General features: G+C 44.6%; 1 protein-coding gene across 1 annotated transcript in view; it reads right to left on the bottom strand.

The window, feature by feature from the left end:
* The window catches only part of LOC147889955 (CBS domain-containing protein CBSX1, chloroplastic-like), a 32,893-nt gene extending 13,254 nt beyond the window's left edge, over positions 1-19,639 (bottom strand). Inside the window, exons 1-2 of the mRNA XM_087390767.1 lie at positions 19,145-19,639; positions 522-704 (exon numbers count right to left, since the gene is read on the bottom strand). Of these exons, the coding sequence (XP_087246893.1) occupies positions 522-704; positions 19,145-19,441 (480 nt within the window). The 5' untranslated portion in view covers positions 19,442-19,639. The remainder of the gene's footprint in view (positions 1-521; positions 705-19,144) is intronic.
* Positions 19,640-19,994: the final 355 nt, after the last annotated feature.

Consider the following 19,994-nt stretch of genomic DNA (forward strand, 5'->3'; position numbering starts at 1 on the left):
TGTGCACAAGTTGTTCGGAACACTTATCTCTATATTGAGACTTCAAAAAAGGGTGCCATGAAAGTGCCTACTCAAATCTAAAAATACATACAAAATGATTTTGCGTGTGTGTGTGTGCGGGCGCGCACGTGCGCGCTCGAGCGCATGTGCGTGTATGTGCACACGCATATCCGTGTGCTCGTGCGCGTGTGTGCAACAATGAGATCTTTTGATATTGTAATTGCATGTCCCTCTTTAGGGACTGCTTCTTGTAATATAAACATACATGGGTTTCACCCTGAAAAAAAGTGTGTAGATGCATATAAACACACACACAGTATGTGTGTGTATGTCTCTATGTGTATGTGTGCGCGCGCACGCACGTTTTTTGGTGAGATCCATGTATGCTTATGTTACAAGAAGCAGTCCCCAAAGAAGGTAAAACACACACAAAGTATACCAACAGAGAGATTGTGATCTGTAAATATTATAGCACCTTCTCTACAGAAAATTAAAGCACAAATGTACACCAAAGAGTATACCCCATTTGAAGCTTTAATTTTGTCCTTCTTAGACAAGACTCCAATGCACTTGAGATCATTGTCAACAACAGGTAACCCAGATACTTTGATATAATAGAGGTCGATTTCTTCAAGAAGCTGATCTGGTTTTGCAATATAAATATCCTTCGACATTATATCTGCAAGGAAAGTTGAAGGCTGGGCCTGGAACAGCATCCAAACCCCGTTGGTGCAAACAAAGTATATAAACTTAACATTGGATTAACAGCTACTGCAAAGGGGCTGGCATTGAGAAGACAAATAAAAATCATAGCATTTGCGGATGACATTTGAATTGAAAACCAGAGCTGTGAAACTGTGCATGGGCCCACACACGTGCATGCGAGTGTATGTGTGTGTATGTCTTTCAAAATTTCATTGTTTATTTGTAGCTCCTTTCTTTCTTGTTTTTTTATATATTCATTCATTCATCACCTCATTTATACCCACGGGGTTGAGTCCATCGTGCATAGCAGGGACTATCTATTATCCAAAAGCATTAACACTAGTAGCTTGTGATGTAATCGGACTAGAAACCCTAAAAACGAACTGGTAATCAGCCTTGAAACCCTAAAATGAATGGTAATCAGCCCAAAACCCCTAAAAACAAATCACTTCTAGTAGAAGCACAGCCTGGATCCTCAATTCGCAGCAGATGATCACCGAGATAGATTTCGAATTTCATAGATACCAAGGAAAAACAGCATTTGATAGCTTCATCTGACGGGGAGCAGCAACAGATTTCTTCTGGGAAAGCGATGTTAGAATTATTGCTATAATTTAGCAGTGACCAATGTAATGTAATAAGTAGGCTAGGGGCACTTTTCCCTCACTTAGAGGTTTTTCCCCCTAACCACAGTTAGTTCACTAACTATGGTTAGTGAAGTGATAAGGTTTTGTCACTTAGACAAAACCCATCACTCAGTTCAGTTGTAATACACTCATTTTTGCAACTAAGCTTTCAGCTCTTACGCTCTTGCTCTTGTTCTCTCATTTGCTCTCTATCTCCCATTCTCACATTTGGTATCAGAGCGGGTTCTTCCTGCTCTTGCTCCTGCTGCACATTCGCCTCCAGCTCCCTGCTTCAATCGCTCGTCATCCGTACAGATCGTACGGACTGATTCCGTACAGTCCCGCACTGTACGTGCGGTACCTTCCATACTATCCCGTACAGCTCACACATGCGCCGTTACAACTCCCAACTCGTTGACAGCGCCGTACAGATCCCGAATTGTACGTACAAACTGCCGTACAGCTCCGTACACAGGCGCCGTACAGCCTGCATCCCCGTACGTACCTGCGCCGTACACCTGCAGTTAGCTTCAAGCATCTTCCGTACACTTCCATACAAACTGCCATACAGTTTGAAGGTGGGCTTGGAAATTCGCATTTATGCAGGACTTTTGAGCAGGGTTCTACATGCAAGGTTCATTTGCAGGCGCATTCTTTGCATATAGCCATTGTTTGGCTCAGTTTTGTGGGAGCACAGTTGGATTTTTTGGACAAACATTGCAGTAAATCTGCGAGTGTTGAAGAAATTTGGGGCTTTTGTAAAAATTTTGGCACACATTGCAAGCAAATTGCAAAGATTGGCCAAGAAATTGGGGCTTTTGCAAGAGATTAACTATTTGGGTGAAATTTGGCTCAATTTCAACTCCAAATTTGGGGCTTTTGTTCAGAAATTGCAGATTTGGGGCTTTTAGTAAATTTGCCCCTTTCTGGTTGCAATTTAGCTTTTGTGTTGGGAGAGCAATTTGACAGATTTCAGTTCACACTGCCTTTTTTGTGAGTGCTTTGAAGCGCTTTTGGCAGGTTTTGGGAGAGATTGGATGCTCTGGCAGATTTCTGACAGAGACATTACAGAGATTTGAGTTGCATTTTTAGCCAATGTTTGGCTGTGTTTTTTGGGATTTGTGCACTCCATTCTCAGCAAGGGAATTCAGATTTGCATTTGCTGTATTTTCTTTCTCAGACATGGCCCAGCAAAATCAAAATGATTTCAGTTTCAGTGGTCTCTCACAAGAGGACAAGCTAGATGGTACCAACTACTCCCTCTGGAGTTTTATGGTATGCAATATTCTGATTTCTCGTAATTTATGGGACTATGTAAGTGGGGATGAGTTCTGGCCAGCAAATGTGGCACCTAATACCCCTCCCCAACAAGGAGGAGGCAGAGGTCGTGCACAGGGTACAGCTGCAGCACCAGTTATTCATGCAGTTATACCTACCACTCCATAGCAAAAGAGATGGGATTCACGTGATGCTTTAGCTTTGTCGTGTATTTCTCTTTCAGTGAAAAGATTCATCATTCCGCATATCCAGTCGTGTAAGACCTCAAAGGCAGCATGGGATATTTTGGAGAGCATGTATGCAGCTCGGAATGATGCCAGGGTGTCTTTTCTGAAAAGAGAATTGTCTCATACACATATGGAAGAGGGTGACTCCATGTCAGTGCACCTCACAAAGCTACAGGATTTACGAGAGCAGTTGCTGAATATTGATGAGATCATTCCTGATTCAGAGATGATTACCACTACTCTGAATTCTCTTCCTGAGTCTTATCTCAGCTTTCATACCTCACTGAATTTGTCGTTGAGGGGGGGTGCAAATTCTCTCACTTTTCACGAGTTGATAGGACTTATGCTGCAGGAAGAGCAAACCAGGAAAAACATGGCTTCACTAGCAGGTGAACATGCCATGCTCTCAAAATTCAAGCCTAAAGCAAAGGGACAGGCAAAGACTTCAGCAAATCAGCCTTCCAGTGGTTCAGGACAGCCTTCTCAAAAGGCTAAAGGTGATGCAGGTAAACCCAAGAAGAAGGGAATATGTCATTACTGCAAAAAGCCAGGTCACTACATTGGAGAATGCAAGAAAAGGCTTGCAAAAGAAAAGAAAAACAGCTCCGGTATGGCTGTCTCAGATTCAGCTCCCCATGCATCTGACAATGAGCAAGCTACAGCCAACTTTGTGGAGCACGACTATGCCTTCTTGTCTTGTATTTCAGACTCTCAATTGGCTGCTCGGGATAGTACAGCCACTTGTAATGATGACACTTATGCTTTTCTGACATGCAGTTATGATTCTTCCAAGGATGCATCAGCTTTTAGTGTCAATGAGACACATAATACATGGTATTTTGACAGCAGTGCCTCAAAGCATATCACTTCCGAGAAGTGTCTCTTCACATCTCTGCATCCACCACCTGTTGGTAAAAAGGTCACATGTGCCAACAACTCCTATTCAGTCCGTGGTATAGGACAAGTTGAACTTACAGCCATTGATGGCTCAACATTCAGAATTTCTGATGTCTTGTATGTGCCTGGTATCACAATAAATCTACTTTCAGTGTCCACTCTTAACAAAGCTGGATTTCAGGTCATTTTTGAAGATGACAAGTGTGCAGTCCATGATAGAGAGCATGACTATGCCTTGAGATTGTCTGACACTCTATTGCATGGTCTTTTTCAGCTTGACATGTATGAGAAAAGACCAGCACATGCTGCATTGCCACCTCTTGAAACACCTCCTCCACATGCATGTGAAGGGTGTGAAGGGTGCATTCTTGGTAAAATGCACAGGTCTCCTTTTAAGAAGGATGGATCAGTCAAACCTGTTCAAAAATTACAGCTTATACATAGTGATGTCTGTGGTCCCATGAGGACTCCATCATTGGGTGGTCATCTTTACTTTGTCACTTTTATAGATAACTACTCCAACTACACTTGGGTTTATGGGCTGAAACGCAAATCAGAAGTGTTTATGGTCTTCAAACACTTTGCAGCCATGGTTGAAAATGAATCCGAACTCAAGATACAGACATTACGCACAGATAGAGGAGGGGAGTAGTTGTTTGCTGATTTTGATGCTTTTTGAAAAGACAAGGGCATTGTACATCAGCTTACAATGAGGCTAACTCCTCAGCAAAATGGGAAAGCTGAGAGAAAAAATCGTACTCTTATGGAGATGGATAGATGTATGCTGAAAAGCAAAAAATTGCCTCACAAATTTTGGCTTGAAGGTCTCATGTGTGCCAATTATGTTTTGAATCGGGCACCCACAAAAGCTTTGAAGACCAAGACTCCCTATGAAGTGTGGCAAGGGAGAAAGCCTTCTGTGGATCATTTCCGTGTCTTTGGATGCCTTGCTTATGCTCATGTGCCTGTTGAGTTTCGGCATAAGTTGTCTGATAAGGCAATCAAATGCATTTTTGTTGGGTAGTGCAGAGAGCAAGGGCTACCGTCTCTACAATCCTGTCACACGCAAGATCATTGTCAGTAGAGATGTAATATTTTCAGAGAATTCAGCTCACACTCAAGCTGAATTTGATATGCCTTCTTCTTTCGGTGATGTCTTTGAGGGGTTACTACCCATTGCCTTGGGTTCCCCAGCTGATATATCTGATGAAAATCAGAATTTTCAGATACCTCCACATGCTCCGATTCAGCCACAGGATGTCATACCACCTTCTGACCAGCAAGGTGCTGCACAAGAGTCCAACTGAAAGCACCCTCTACATCAAAAAGGATGGGGGGGGTATTTGAGTCATCATTCTTTATGTAGATGACTTACTGCTCACAGGGTCAAATGAAGATAATATTGCAGATTTTAAAGCTGAATTGCAGACCACTTTTGACATGTCAAATTTGGGGCTGCTAGTTCACTCGAGAGCAAAGTGGCATCGGTATGTCTCAATCCAAGTATGTGCAAAAACTCTTGGACAGATTCAACATGCAGGATTGTAAGCCCATAGCTACTCCCATGGAGCCGGGGCTGAAGCTTACAATGCATGAAGCAGGTGAATCATTTGATGTCACACTCTACAGTCAGGCTGTTGGATGCCTCATTTATCTCTGCAATACACGACCTGACATTCAGTTTGCAGTTTCTCAGGTGAGCAGATATATGCACAGCCCAAAGACTATGCATTGGCAGGCTGTAAAACGCATCTTCCGTTATTTGCAAGGTACCAAGTCGTTTGGCTTGATGTTTCCCACTGGGTGTGACTTGCAGATGCATGCCTACAATGACTCAGATTCGGCTGGAGATTATGACACTAGGCAATCCACAAGTGGCAATTGTTTCTTTTTGGGTAAAGCTTGTATTTCTTGGTTGAGCAAGAAACAATCTACAGTGGCTACCTCTTCATGTGAAGCTGAGTACAAGGCAGCTTTCACAGCGACAGTTGAATGTGTTTGGCTGCGTCGTTTATTTGCTGATCTTCATCTTTCATTGGAGGGTCCTTCTCCAATTCTCACCGATAGTCAGAGTGCTATTGCAGTGGCAAAGAATCCTGTGTTTCATGCTCGCACGAAGCACATTGAGATTCACTATCACTACGTCAGAGAGAAGTTGCATGCAGGAGAGATCAGCATGATCTATGTGTCAACACATGACAATGTTGCAAACATTTTCACCAAAGCACTTCCACGTGAAAAGTTTAAGGCATTTCGCAGTGCCCTAAACTTATCTCCTTTTGGTGATTGATCTTTTCCTTGTACATGACATTGGCACTGCAGGGGGGGTGTTAGAATTATTGCTACAATTTAGTAGTGACCAATGTAATGTAATAAGTAGGCTAGAGGCACTTTTCCCTCACTTAGAGGTTTTTTCCCCTAACCACAGTTAGTTCACTAACTATGGTTAGTGAAGTGATAAGGTTTTGTCACTTAGACAAAACCCATCACTCAGTTCAGTTGTAATACACTCATTTTTGCAACTAAGCTTTCAGCTCTTATGCTCCTGCTCTTGTTCTCTCATTTGCTCTCTATCTCCCATTCTCACAAGCAAAACAAAATCAGAGAGGGGGAGAAAGAACAGAGAACACACACACTAGGGCCCAAAAATAAGGGCTGGACCCCCCCAAAGGTCTTTATTGCAGTAGAATAAGCTTTGTACAACTCGATCATAAAAGAGCATTAGGCTAAGTACAACTTTTGAATGAATCTAGGAGCATTGAGGCTCTTCTTTTATAGACTTAGTCTAGCAAAAAGCTAGATGACACATCCAGAACTGCTTACTCCTAGCTTTACATTGAATCACGTGCACACGCACACGAAATCACCTCCTAGCCGATCTCGGTGGTAGTAAGCTTTCTTATCTAAAATTTCTTACGTTGAAGCTCTTTCTTACTAAATTTCCACCAAGCCCCAAAATTCCCTAGATGGATCTAGTATGCCACATGTCTTCAATTTAGGATCCCTCCTTAATGCATCTTTTACCCCTCTCTTGGGATATCATTAAAGCCATTTGCTCCTTGGCACATTTCATGCATTTAGGTCCCTTAGCCTTAGATCCACCTAGTCTAGTGCCATGTCACCCTCACCAAGGACCTTGACCTTGATTCCTTTTTCATTTACATGAAGCCCAAACAAATATAATACAAGCATTGATCCTTTAAAGAAAAATGTCAACTGACCCTTCCGAGGTCATGTTACCTCGACTTGAGCGTAACATTCCTTCCCTCTTCAAGCATCAGCATCCTCGATGATAAAGTCTGGGAATACTTTCCGTAACTGGTATACAGATTCCCAGGTAGCTTCTGATAGAGGTAAACCACGCCATGCAACCAATACCGTGGGTATCTTCCGATTGCGTACTTGCATTGTTCCTTGGTCCAGGATTGTTGTTGGTTTGCGTCTTGCATTATCCTCTATCTCCTGAAACAAAACAACACCCTCGATTAGTGAGTCGCCTGTATGCAAAAATTTCTTTAAACGAGAAACATGAAACACTGGGTGCACCTTATAACCCTATGGTAATTCTGATTTATAGGCTACCTTGCCTATTCTTTTTAGAATTAACCATGGCCCAATTAACCATGGCCCACAATATCGAGGTGATAACTTAGCACACTCTCCTGCAGTCAAAGACTTAGAGTGTGAAGAAACTCTGAGAAAAACTTTTTCTCCTTCCTTAAATTCTCTAGCGGATCGGTTTTCATCCGCATACGCCTTAGCTCTATCCATAGCTTGGCAGATGTTAGCTCTCGCAAGTGCTAGCATCTCCCGCATCTGAATCACAAAGTTCGCGGCACTAGGCACTTTCTGAGGTACTCCAACTGTAGTTGGATTCGCTGGTCTGTAACCATAGTTCAGCTCAAACGGACTGAACCCTGTAGAGAAATGTTTTCTATCATTGTAGGCAAATTCTAACAATGGCAACCACTTGTCCCATGTATGTTGCCTCAATGACACATATGCTCTAAGCATATCCTCTAAAATTTGGTTGATTCTTTCCGTCTGACAACCCGTTTCTAGATGATCCCTACTACTTAGTGTCTCAAACACCGCGGTCTAAAAATGACCGGTAAATTCGACATCCCTGTCTGACACTATGGATTTGGGTAATCCATGCAAACGAAATATATGTCTAATAAATAAATCCGCCACTCGCGGGGCACTAACAGACTCTCTAGTTGGAATGAAGTGAGCCATCTTGGTAAGACGATCAACCACCACAAGGATAGAATCATATCCACCTTGTGTCATAGGCAGACCTCCGATAAAGTCCATGGAAATGCTCTCCCACGTACCTAGTGGTATTTCCAAGGGCTGTAAAAGTCCGGGTGGCTTCACCCACTCTGCCTTACTTACCTAACACGAAAAACAATGTATCACATATTCATGAATATGCTTTTTTCTTCATCTTGGCCAAAAGAAATCTCACTTCACGAGATCATATGTCTTCTCGACTCTTGGATGTCCCACACATGGGCTATCATGGCATTGTTGAATGACTCTCTGCCTGAGATCATTCTGATTAGGTACTACTACCTTGCCATTTCTTTTCAGCATACCATCCCTTATGACATATCTTGCATAAGTTTGGCCTTTTCTAGATGCCACGTCCTCCTTTTTCCCCGGGTTTGTTTCCCCAGGTTTGAACACATGAGCCTTAGGCCAAAGGCTCTGGACGAACTCGTCCACCTTTTGAGTTTCTCTAATCTCAGTCATTAAAGCACTCTCTAATACCGTGAAACTCATATTATGCATAATGTGTGACAACGCATCATCAACTTTATTATCCTTCCCTCTTCGGTACCGAATCGTCTGCATGAGTTATGCCCACCTAGCTTAGCGACCTCTCAGGTCAGGTTGTTTACAAAAATGTTTCGAAGTATCATGATCAACATCAACATAAAACTCTGACCCATACAATAATGTCTCCATGTTTTCAGACCATGGACAACAGCATACAACTCTAATTCATGAGTTGGCCAATTTCGTTGAGAGGGAGAAAGCTTCTTCCTTTCAAAGGCTACTGGCCTTCCCTCTTGGAGGAGAACTGCTCCTACCGCAATGCCACTTGCATCGGTTTCAAGGAAAAACGGTTTCTGGGGATCAACTATTTTTAACACCGGTCCTAAGACCACAGCTTGTTTTATGGTGTTAAAACTCTCCTATTGATTCTGTCCCCATATAAAAGGTACTTTATCTGAGGTTAGATCAGTCAATGGCGATACTATTTCAGAATATCCTTTGATATGCCTTCGATAAAATTGGACAAATCCCAAGAATGATCGCAAAGCGGTCAAACTCTGAGGGATTGGCCAAGTCAGTATCGTAGCCACTTTCTTTGGATCCATTTTTACCCCCTCATGAGTAATTATGAATCCTAAATATTCAAGTCTTACCATACACAGTATAGTTTTCTTTTTATTTACATAAAGACTGGCTTTCCTCAAAGTACTGAACACTATTCTTAAGTGTTCATGATGCTCAGTAATACTTTTACTGAATACCAGAATATCGTCAATAAAGTATACTACAAACTTTTCGATATACGGACGTAGTAAATCGTTCATAAGCATGACAATGTAGCTAAAGCATTGGTAAGTCCAAAGGGCATTACTAAAAACTCATAATGTCCAAACCTGCTTCTAAAAGCGGTTTTATGCACATCCTCGGCTCTAATACGGATCTGATGGTAGCCACATTTAAGATCTATCTTACTGAAAATTACGGCCCCATGTAATGCAAATAGCAAATCATCGATCCGAGCCATCGGATACCTGTGCTTAATAATAATATTATTCAATGCTCTGTAATCTATACAGAGGCGAAAAGTATCATCTTTCTTCTTCTTTAATTTCACTGGCGAAGCAAAAGGTGAGAAACTTGGTTGAATCTGCCCCAACTTGAGGTATTCTTCCAGTTGTCTTCGTACCTCCGCCTCTTCGGTAAAACTCAACCTATAGGGAGGTCTATTTACAAGTTCTGCCCCCGGGATTAGTTCAATCTTATGCTGAACATTCCGCTCTTGAGGTAACCCATAAGGTAGCTCATCCCTAAAACAATCAGAGAACTCCTATGTTATTTGATCAGCCAGCTTGGCCATCTCTCCATTTTGAGCAACATCAATGCTAGCCGAAGAATCATCAATTGGCTCTACCGATGCTGTACAAAGAAACAAAAACTCTTCTTAAGCTTTTTGAATTTCCATTACGGAAACCAACGGTCCTTGAGGTATATCTTTTTCACCTCGTAAGACATACAGCACATCATTCATCTTGAATTGATAAATGTGCTTTTTCCAATCTATGGTTGGATTCTTTCTAGAATGCCAAGCCTTGCCCATGGCTATGCCTGCATGAGCAAGCTTTGTCATTTCAAAATCAAGCTTCTCAGCATAATCCCGAATTCGAAGCTCCAACTAGGTAACCCTAGAATGCCAAGCCTTGCCCATGGCTATGTCTGCATGAGCAAGCTTTGTCATTTCAAAATCAAGCTTCTCAGCATAATCCCGAATTCGAAGCTCCAACTAGATAACCGTTTGGTCCCATACTTCAGTTGAACTTCCATCTGTCATTCTAACTGTATATACATAGTCAGATAGACTAGTCTTTAGTTTCAGCCTCTTTACAAGCTTGGAGTTAGCTTGGAGTTAATTACATTGTGCGTTGACGCTGAGTCAAACAACACAACGACATCATGATCAGCTACTTGCCCTTTCATCTTAATTAACTCCGTATCATTAAAGACTGTATACCCCGTTACTATGGGCTTTGACAGGATATTATCAGGTGCACTAGTTACTAACTTAGCAACAGACACACATAACAAAACAGGTTCTGACCTTTGAGAAGATCCCGCTAGCTGAATCTACATTTGTTCTGCTCTGGGACTTCCCTCCATTTTCACGTCGCATTCTGGGACCACCATCTCGGCCATCTGACGATCCTTGTTTCGTGGACAATCTTTCCACTGATGAGGCTGAAGGCATCCAAAACACAAGCCTTCTCTCCTCGCTTTTTTCCTTTGCTCTGGGTTCAAAGAAGACTTCGACCAAGCCTGGGCTGCCATTGGTGTTACTTTTCTTTTCATTCCAATGGTGGTACTTGATTTAGGAGTCTCAACTGGTTTCGCCTGCTTGGCTTGACCACTAGGCTGTGAGGCACTCCCTTTGCTAATCGACTTCTTCTTAAACCCAGTTTTCTTCGGGTACCCATACTGAGTCCCAACCTACACAAACCCACTTGGTCTATTCCCTTTTGCATCCTCATAGTTCAGGGCTATGGCAATTGCTTCATCCAGCATGTTCGCATACTTAGCCCGAACTTCCATCTTGATTCGATCATTCAATCCAAAGAAAATCTTTTACTTAAATTCATTGAGGTAGCGGTTCATCAACCTTCATTACACTTTCTCTGAACTTATCAGTGTATTCCGCTACTGATAAATTTCTCTGACGAAGGTTTCGATACTGATCCCAAGCTCGGGATGCTTCGTCAGGAGGTAAGAAGTGTTTTCTAAATTCTTTTTTAAACCCCTCCCAAGTAGTGGATGCCACTCCATCTTTCTGCTGTTTTATCCACCACCTATCCGCTGCCTCATTAAACATATGGGTGGCCTCGCGGATTTTCTTCATATCATTCCTGATTTCACAAATAGCGAAGGCCTCGTCCCATTTGTGTAGCCAGGCCTCAATGATATCAAAACTACGGTCAGACATCCGACCAGAATACTTTTCTGGCCTATAATTGGCAATATTAGGCACCTTAGCCCTCCTAGGCTCAACCGTATGAACGTTGGACTCCGGTTCCATTAGAGATTTACCTTTCTCTTCACGGGATGGTCTAGCAGACATACTATGTATCATTTTCCTGAGCTCAGATTGCCCTACATTTGCTTGTAACTGCTGCCCTAAAATCTGTTGTAAGGCATCCTCTAACATTGCAATTCTACTCACTGGGCGCGACACCTGCGGGGTCGGCCGGACTCCCAACTCTACGGGATCCATCCTAGAAGCTTCTTCTTCTATTTCCATTTAGGTTGATGGGTGTTTTTTTTTTTTTAATAATAAACACCACTTGAAACTGTATTTTCAATTCGAAAGTCCAACTTCCAAATTTACAGCTAACTAGGCATATATCACACTGTAACCAAACCCCACTTTTCCCTATACTAGGGAAACTCCTGCAATCCGAAATAACTCAAACACGGAGGTACCGTGGACAGAGAACACCAAAGCTTTCCTCAATTCATCGTTGGTCTAAAGCTGTACGTCGAGTTGATAGACCACGATAATCACCGAATCCTGCGCTCTGATACCAAATGACACATCCAGAACTGCTTACTCCTAGCTTTACATTGAATCACAGGCACAGGCACACGAAATCACCTCCCAACCGATCTCGGTGGTAGTAAGCTTTCTTATCTGAAATTTCTTACGTTGAAGCTCTTGCTTACTAAATTTCCACCAAGCCCCAAAATTTCCTAGATGGATCTAGTATGCCACATGTCTTCAATTTAGGGTCCCTCCTTGTAATGAAGGTGGGAAAAAGAAGGATTTTAAGGGGGAAATAGATGGGAGAATAGTAGGGGAAATGTGGGAACTGTGGGGGACTATATAAGTCAACCCAAAAGGATTGTAAGGGACTTTTTGATGTGACATCTAATCCTATCTACTCTCCCTTCCTCCTTCCTGCCTACGCTCACTCACTCTCTCTCTCCCTCTTTCCTACTCCCTCTCAATCTCTCCCTCTCTTCCTACCTCATTCTCTCTCTCCTACCCTTCCTCTCCCTCTTCCCCCCTCTCTCTCCTCTCCCACTTCTGCTCCTCTATTCCCCTTTCTCCAAATCTGTGCCTACCCCCTTCTCTACATTGGTATCAGAGCACCGACTCTGGCACCCTTGCTTCCCCTCTCACCGTTCACTTCAACTCTTACGCAAACGTGAGAGAGAACAATTATGGTCTAGCAGGTTGCCTAAGTGGAGAAACCAATGATGCACAGTAGACCGGCCTACAGAACTAGACTGGAAACGCAGATGAAACCTCAAAAAAAAAAAGAGCTGTGCACCATGGACAGAAACGAACGAATGAAATCTTCCAAAAGCTATGCGCCAGAAAATAGCCCTCCACTATGCACCAGGGATAGCCAACCCAGCTGATCATTCACGCGGTCACGGAGCAGACAAGCGAGTCAATGCCATGCTGCTGAGCATAGCCCTTAGCAACAAGATAGGCTTTGTAACGATCCACTGAACCATCAGCTTTCCGTTTGATCTTGTAAACCCACTTAGTTCCAATGGCATTCTTGGCATAAGGCAAATCACACAACTCCCAAGTGTCATTCTGATGGATAGAATCCAATTCAGCTTGCATGGGCTTCATCCAACAATCATTCTGAAAGACATCTTGATGACATAATCGCTCTTCATTGCATGCTATAGCAACCAAAGCACAAGCAACAAAACTAGCATGCTCTTTCCGGACAGCTGCTCTCGTGCGAGCTGGCAGAGGAGTGTCTTGTTTGCTGTCTTTTAATGTGTCAAGGAGCCAACGGGGTACCTTTTTAGGCTCCTAAATTTCTACTCTTTCCTGGTCAAGAGCCCAGTGCAAATGATCCTAATCAATGATAGGCATATCAGGCTAAATTTCTGCATGCACATGTGGCTGTAAATGACCAACAGATTAAGGAGGGACAACCTCAAATGGAACATCATCCCAAGCATCGGATGGAAACAAAGGCATCAAGCTGTCAAATATGTCTGGGGTATCAACAACGGGCTGTTTTTGACAGTCCAGCAAAGGCATAGTGGAAGATTCATCAAACACAACATCCCGACTGACAAAACACTTGCCCGTGCGGGGCTGATATAGCTTATAGCCCCTGCTCTCTAAACTATACCCAAGAAAAACGCATTTAACAGCTTTATCATCCAACTTAGTGCGTCTTTGTGAAGGCACATGAGCATAAGCTAAGCATCCAAAAGTCCTCAAGTAGGAAATGCGAGGCTTATGACCCGTCCAAGACTCATAAGGTGTGTGAGTCTGCAATGCCTTTGTAGGACATCTATTCAAGATGTTATTTGCACACATGACCACATCCAACCACAACTTATTAGGCAAATGTTTGCCTTTCAACATGCATCTCGCCATTTCCATCGTTGATCTATTCTTCCGCTCAGCCACGAGATTCTGTTGAGTATAAGGCACCGTGCATCGATGATTAATGCCACGGGAAGCCAAAAAAACAGCAAACTCCTTCGACATGTATTCACCCCCCCTGTCTGTATTAGTGTGAGCAATGTGCAGCCCACTCTCATTCTCAGCAAAGGCAATAAAGTGCCTCAAGCATGAAGAAACACCAGACTTGAATTTCAATGAGAAAATCCAAGTGTACCTGGTGAAATCATCAATAAAAGTAACAAAATAGTAGAGCCCCCCAAGAGCTGCAACCCTCATGGGTCCACAAACATCACTATGAACCAGATAAAGCTTATGTGAAGCACCAACTCTCCCATCCTTGAGAAACGCAGCACGGTGCATCTTACCAAGTAAGCATGGTTCACAAACATGTTTGGTAGGCATGTGCATTTTGGGAAGGTCCACAACCATATCTTCCTTATATAACTTCACCAGGGCTCCAAAATTGAGGTGTCCAAACCTCTCATGCCACAAATGAGTATCTGCCATGGTAGAATCAATAGCAAAGGCATGTGCATCGACAAGTGCAGCATCATCATTTGAACATCTGTCATAAGCATCAAGTCTGTAAAGACCGCTAGACAATGTGCCAGTCAGAACCAGGGTAGACGCATGTGTAACATCATACACTACACACCTCACACCATCAAAAATAACCTGAAAGCCACATGTAGCAATGGCTGAAATAGAAATGAGGTTCTTACGAATGCCTGGAACATAAAGGACATGCTCTAGAGTGACAATACCACCAATGAAAAGGCTATGGGGAAAGCCACGTGGCTAGGCGGGGTCCACAAGGGCCCTAAAAGGGACTGCCTACAGCATGTATTCCTACAGACCACGATCGGCCCAAACAGACCCTGAAGTCGGCCAGTTTGGGTCGGCTATTTTGAGTAGGGCTTTGCCCTATAAAAGGGGGCCCTAGGGACCTCCATAATCATCACTAGGAGCAGCACAAGTACCAGCAGAAAGGAGCAGCAGGGAGCTTGCCTTAGGCCTCATCATTGGAGGTAAAGGGAGCACACAGGAGCTGCAGACTTAGCTAAGAGTGCTGCCCACCTAGGCTGGTGCAAAGACAGCAAGGTGGAAGGGATCTGGACGGAAAGTCTACAGAAGCTCGAGGTGAAGCACGCGGGCTCGAATCTAGAGATAGCCGGCAAATAGAAGAAGGACCTTGTGGTAAGATCAGAGAACCACACCATTGGTGGGACTCTGGATCTCTCTCTTTTGTATTGTGTCCATAGCTTTGGACGGAAATATATTATTTTCATAATATTTTGGTGTCTTCTATATCTGGCTGGTTCATTGTCTATTGATGAGTCTGCACACCCATGATATGCACATAAGTTTAAGAAGTTCGTGATTCCACACCCCACACCACACTATGTGAGCTCCTGGGCTATTCTATCAGTCTTCCGCTGTGCGTACCCTCTGTAAGTCGATTTCTAATAAAAGCAGTTTGGAGTCAGCAAAACTGGAGTGGGCATAATTAAATGTGTGCCACTTGGGATAGGAGCAGATGTGGGCAGTGGACTGGACTGGACAGGAGCAGGTGTGTGTAGTGGGCTGGAACTCGCAGGGATAGATAGAAGCGATCGGCACAACTAGCTGGGGAGGACAGAGGCAAGCTGGAGCGTACAGCAGCAGGCAAACATTAGCAGATGGACACAAGCGTACAAGAGGGGGCAGGATCAGTGGACAGATAGGAGCGGGGGGAAGGAGAGCTCCACAGGACGAAGAAGGAAGAGGTGGGAGAGAGACTTCTTGCCCGTTACATTCAATTCAACTTAGCTTCCACACTAGCAACATGGCAATTGAGAGTAGGTTAGCATTACACACTTCTAAGGAGCGCAAAGGAGCAGCAGCAACCACAAACTGATGGCCTGTGACAGCAGGGTTCTGACAAAGGTCTCAGAAATGTCACGAGCATCCTCAGCCTATGGCATGCTGGACTGCCATGTCAGTACACAGCCACGTCAGCAGGATCTGCCACAGGCAGACATGCAGCACAGCCACATCAGCACTGCACAAGACAGCCATATCAACAGGAGGGCCATGTCAGCATAGGCGTAGTGCCACATCATCAGCCACATGGCGGACTGCCACGTGCCACGTGGCAAGCCGGTGATTGGCTGAGCCAACCTGTTCAGCCGGGTCTGGTCGGGACAAGGATCAGCCCCTGGTCGGCCACATTTAGGGCCCAAGGGGCTATATAAAGGCAGCCCCTTGGCCCTTCATTTTCATCCACTTCCAGGGCTGGTTTGGGGCAGCAGTTCTCACCAATAGCAGTAGGGGTCACCAGCAAAATAGGCCAGCTTCAGGGTGCAGCAGATCTGCCCCTTCCTTGGCATTTACAGGTTCCTCTACAGTCCGGGTTCAGCTCCAGACAGCAGCAGCAGGGGGTCTACATCAAAGCAGCCCTTTATTCCTTCAGTTCTTAGTCTTTGCAATGTTGGTCCTTCTCTACAATACTTCTCTAGTCCTTTGCCGTGCAGGTTCATTCCCTCCATACAATATTTATTGTTTCAGTTGTATTTGGGCAAACAGATATTCAGTTGTTCAATCGCCTCTTCAGAGGCCGACTATATTTCCTCCCTCAAACTCTCACTCACTTCATAGTTCCACTTGTGCTTTGGGTGCATTATTGTATCACTTCAAGTAGTAGTGAGCGGGATGGAGAGTGAGTAGGCTGTCTCTCTGATACATTGGTATCACAACGTCACGTTTTCTTTCCTGAGATAGGAAGGTTCAAATTTAGGGACAGCCACGTTTTTATGGTCCAAACGAGATCATGGAAAAGACACCATGAGTTCCAGTGACAAGTCCGACGCGAGGGGGGGAGGAGGGATCTGCATCCCAAGCCTTACCATTACAAAATCCCGTAGAGGCCCCAATGACAATTTATGCTATGATGGCCATGATACAGATGCAGCAACACCAGTCAGAGAGTCTCTTTACCCGCATGGTTCAGCTTCAAAGATACGGGATGATCATGAGCAGGCCGCTAGAGAGCTCAGGAGGCAAAGAAGAACAAAATAGTTAGGCTCTGGAAGCCAAGGAACTCCAAGATCGAGAGACCCATGAAGCCAAGGAAAGCAAAGAGCTCACGAGGCTCAGGAAGCCAAGGAGCTGAGACAGTACGAGGCAGAGTTCAAAGAGACCGAAGCACGAGAAGCCAAGGAGTTTAGAGAGCGCAATGCTTGGGAGGAGAAAGAAGAACGAGACCAGCAACTTCTCATTTCTCTACTCCATCCACATGGAGATGAAGGAAGGAAGAGCGTCCAACAGCCTGTCAAGCTTCTTTCCTGGGAAGCTCAATTTTCTTCGGTATGATGGTAAGACCAAACCTTTAGAGTTGATTTTGTGGCTAAACCAATTTGAGAGTTATTTTTCACTTGTGCCCACGAATGACAATGGTCACCTAGTGACACAAGTAGTAGAAGGACCACTATAATGCAGCCGATGAGACACCTCGTTATGGGTGAACAGAGTTCGTGAAAGATATCAAAACACGGTTCTTGCCACCTGGACAGATTGCAAAGTCAATTCTATGATCTGCGCCAGAGGGACAGCGAGGGGGTGAATCATTCCACCAATAAGTTTACTCGGGTGTTCATACAGTTGCAACTAGAAAGACAGACAAAAGCTGAGCAAGTTCCTCCATGGGCTCCGTACAAGCATCCAATGGTATGTTTGTAGTTTCAGGCCACGAGATTATGAGAGTGCATACGAGCTTGCCCAAAATTTCGAGCTCATGCACAAGGGTCAAGAATCCACAAAGGTCAACAGCAAGAAGTCCCAGGACTAGGGGGAGCCTCGTAAGTTTCCCACATGTTCCAATTTATGGCCAAATTGGTGGTCAAAAGGCCCTCATCCTTGCAGATTTAGGGAGTTCCAAGGATATTATTTCCACCAAAGCAGCCAAGCAGGCCCAATTGACTCTCACCCTGACATATACCATTGCCTTGAATGGCGCATTTCGAGGACAGCAGGTGGGGAGCCACTTTGAAGATATCAGGGTGGGTAGACAGTGGGTCGCACCTACTCACGCAGCAGATATTATCCTGGGGACACGACGTTGGCACTAGTTTTAAGTTCAACCTGATTATCAGAACCACAGCTTGCATTTCAAGATCTCAGGCTATGGGTCCAAGTTCATCTCTTGGCTTGGGATATTCTGCCTCTACCTTTGATTTCCGTAGTTCAAAGCACTCGAGTCAAGACCCCCATGTAGGAAGCAATACTCCATCAGCACCAGGATGTTTTACTCATGACGAGTCTCCCTCCATTCCTTTCACCTACACGACTAGAGGAGTAACGCATTGAGCATCTCCCTAGATCGTTAACCCATAGCAAGTATCCTTACAAGAAGCAAGAAGACCTTGGGATTCAAATCACGATTTATGAGCCGGGTATTCAGTTCCATCAAATCCGGATTCATAAGTCAGGTATACCATAAGCAGACATCTCCTTCCAGCATATTAGGAGGCCCTCTTCGTAACCCACTTTGAGTTTCAATAGAAGGGGATGTCACGGGCATCAGCCCGTGGCATGCTAGACTGCCACATCAACAAGCAACCACGTCAGCAGGCCAAGAAGACAGCCACACAAGCAGCCAAAACACACATCAACATTGTGCAGACAGCCACGTCAGCAAGAGCACCACGTCAACAGAGGCACCACATCAACGTAGGCATAGTGCCACGGCCACGTGGCAATCGGTGATTGGCTGAGCCAACTTGTTCAGTCGGGTCTGGTCGGGACAGGGATCAACCCCTGGTCCGCCATATTTAGGACCCAAAAGGCCTATATCTATAGCTTTAATTCACGGTTATGGTCATTTGGCTTTAAAGGTGCGTCGTAAGCAATCCCTGCAGGACAGATTTCCTCTCGAAAATACGCTTCCCAATAGACCGAACCACATCTAAGTTTTTGAACGTAATGAATCCGATGTTGCCAGCTCTGCGTTTAATCGGAGTCTCCACATCGAAGAGTACGGTCTTCTCCCTTGGCTCGATAGATTTTTCAATCCACTCCATTGGAAATACGGCAGCATTATCTTCAAACGTTGTATGTTTTAGTGCCTACCATCAAAAAGTTGTATGATTTAATCGCCGATGGTTCATTCCACAATCCCAAGTTAGCCCTAGCCATTTGTCAGAATGCGGGCCACCAACCTCGTCTTTGAAGACGACCGACTCATAATATTTGGAGAGATCCTCGTAATTGAGAATGGAGAAACTCTCGGGCCAGTCGCCGGAAGGCAATAGGCTCTCTCCTGGCTCGATGCCGACGGCGTCTCGAGAAGAGCAACGAGCTGAGAAGGAAGAGAGTTGGATGCGGAGGAAGCCAGGTGCGGGGGAGAAGCGTAGGGGGACGAATGAATCAGGAAGGGGGATGAGACGAGGGAGGCGAGGAAAGGAATGTGTGCAGTGATTGGAGGTGGCGCTCGAGAGAGCAAGGGTGGCGGCCATTGGAGCAGGAGGGAGAACGAGAGGAATACAGAGCTATGGCGGGGAGATCAAAGGATAGGCCCTAGGCAGCTATGGGAAACACAAAGCAACGCAGAGCAGAGAACCCTTTCGTGAGGCTTTGAGCATCGAGAGCGGAGGGAAGACGACGATTAAAGCCAGTCCTGGAGAAATATACTCTTGTTTCGAGTAGGAGTAGGAGTGACTACCAGAGAGTTTTGGGTTAACCTTGTGTGGCGCATTGGGTTGGTGACTTAGTTCATTGGGCCTGCCCAATAGGATGTTTTTATATCTTAATTTTTTGGCCTGCCATCCGGAGGCCTTAATGAAGGCGTGGCTTGCTTCCAAAGAGAAAATGCTTTTTTAGCATTGCCCCTTTCAGGGCAGGCTATAGCCATGTGGCAGCCATGGGATTGGTTGCATCTTGAGTTCTCTCGCAGTTGCATGGTAGCCATGCAGTGCGAAACAGTCATGCATGGCTTTGCTGCAGCGATGAAGAGGGAGAAACTGCAGCAATTCCTTCAACGCAGCGATCAAGATCATCCTCGCCATAGCT

Source organism: Dipteris shenzhenensis, chromosome 19, assembly GCF_047967505.1.
Source record: "Dipteris shenzhenensis isolate YYH24624 ecotype China chromosome 19, Dip_SZ_1.0, whole genome shotgun sequence".
Classification (NCBI taxonomy): domain Eukaryota; kingdom Viridiplantae; phylum Streptophyta; class Polypodiopsida; order Gleicheniales; family Dipteridaceae; genus Dipteris; species Dipteris shenzhenensis.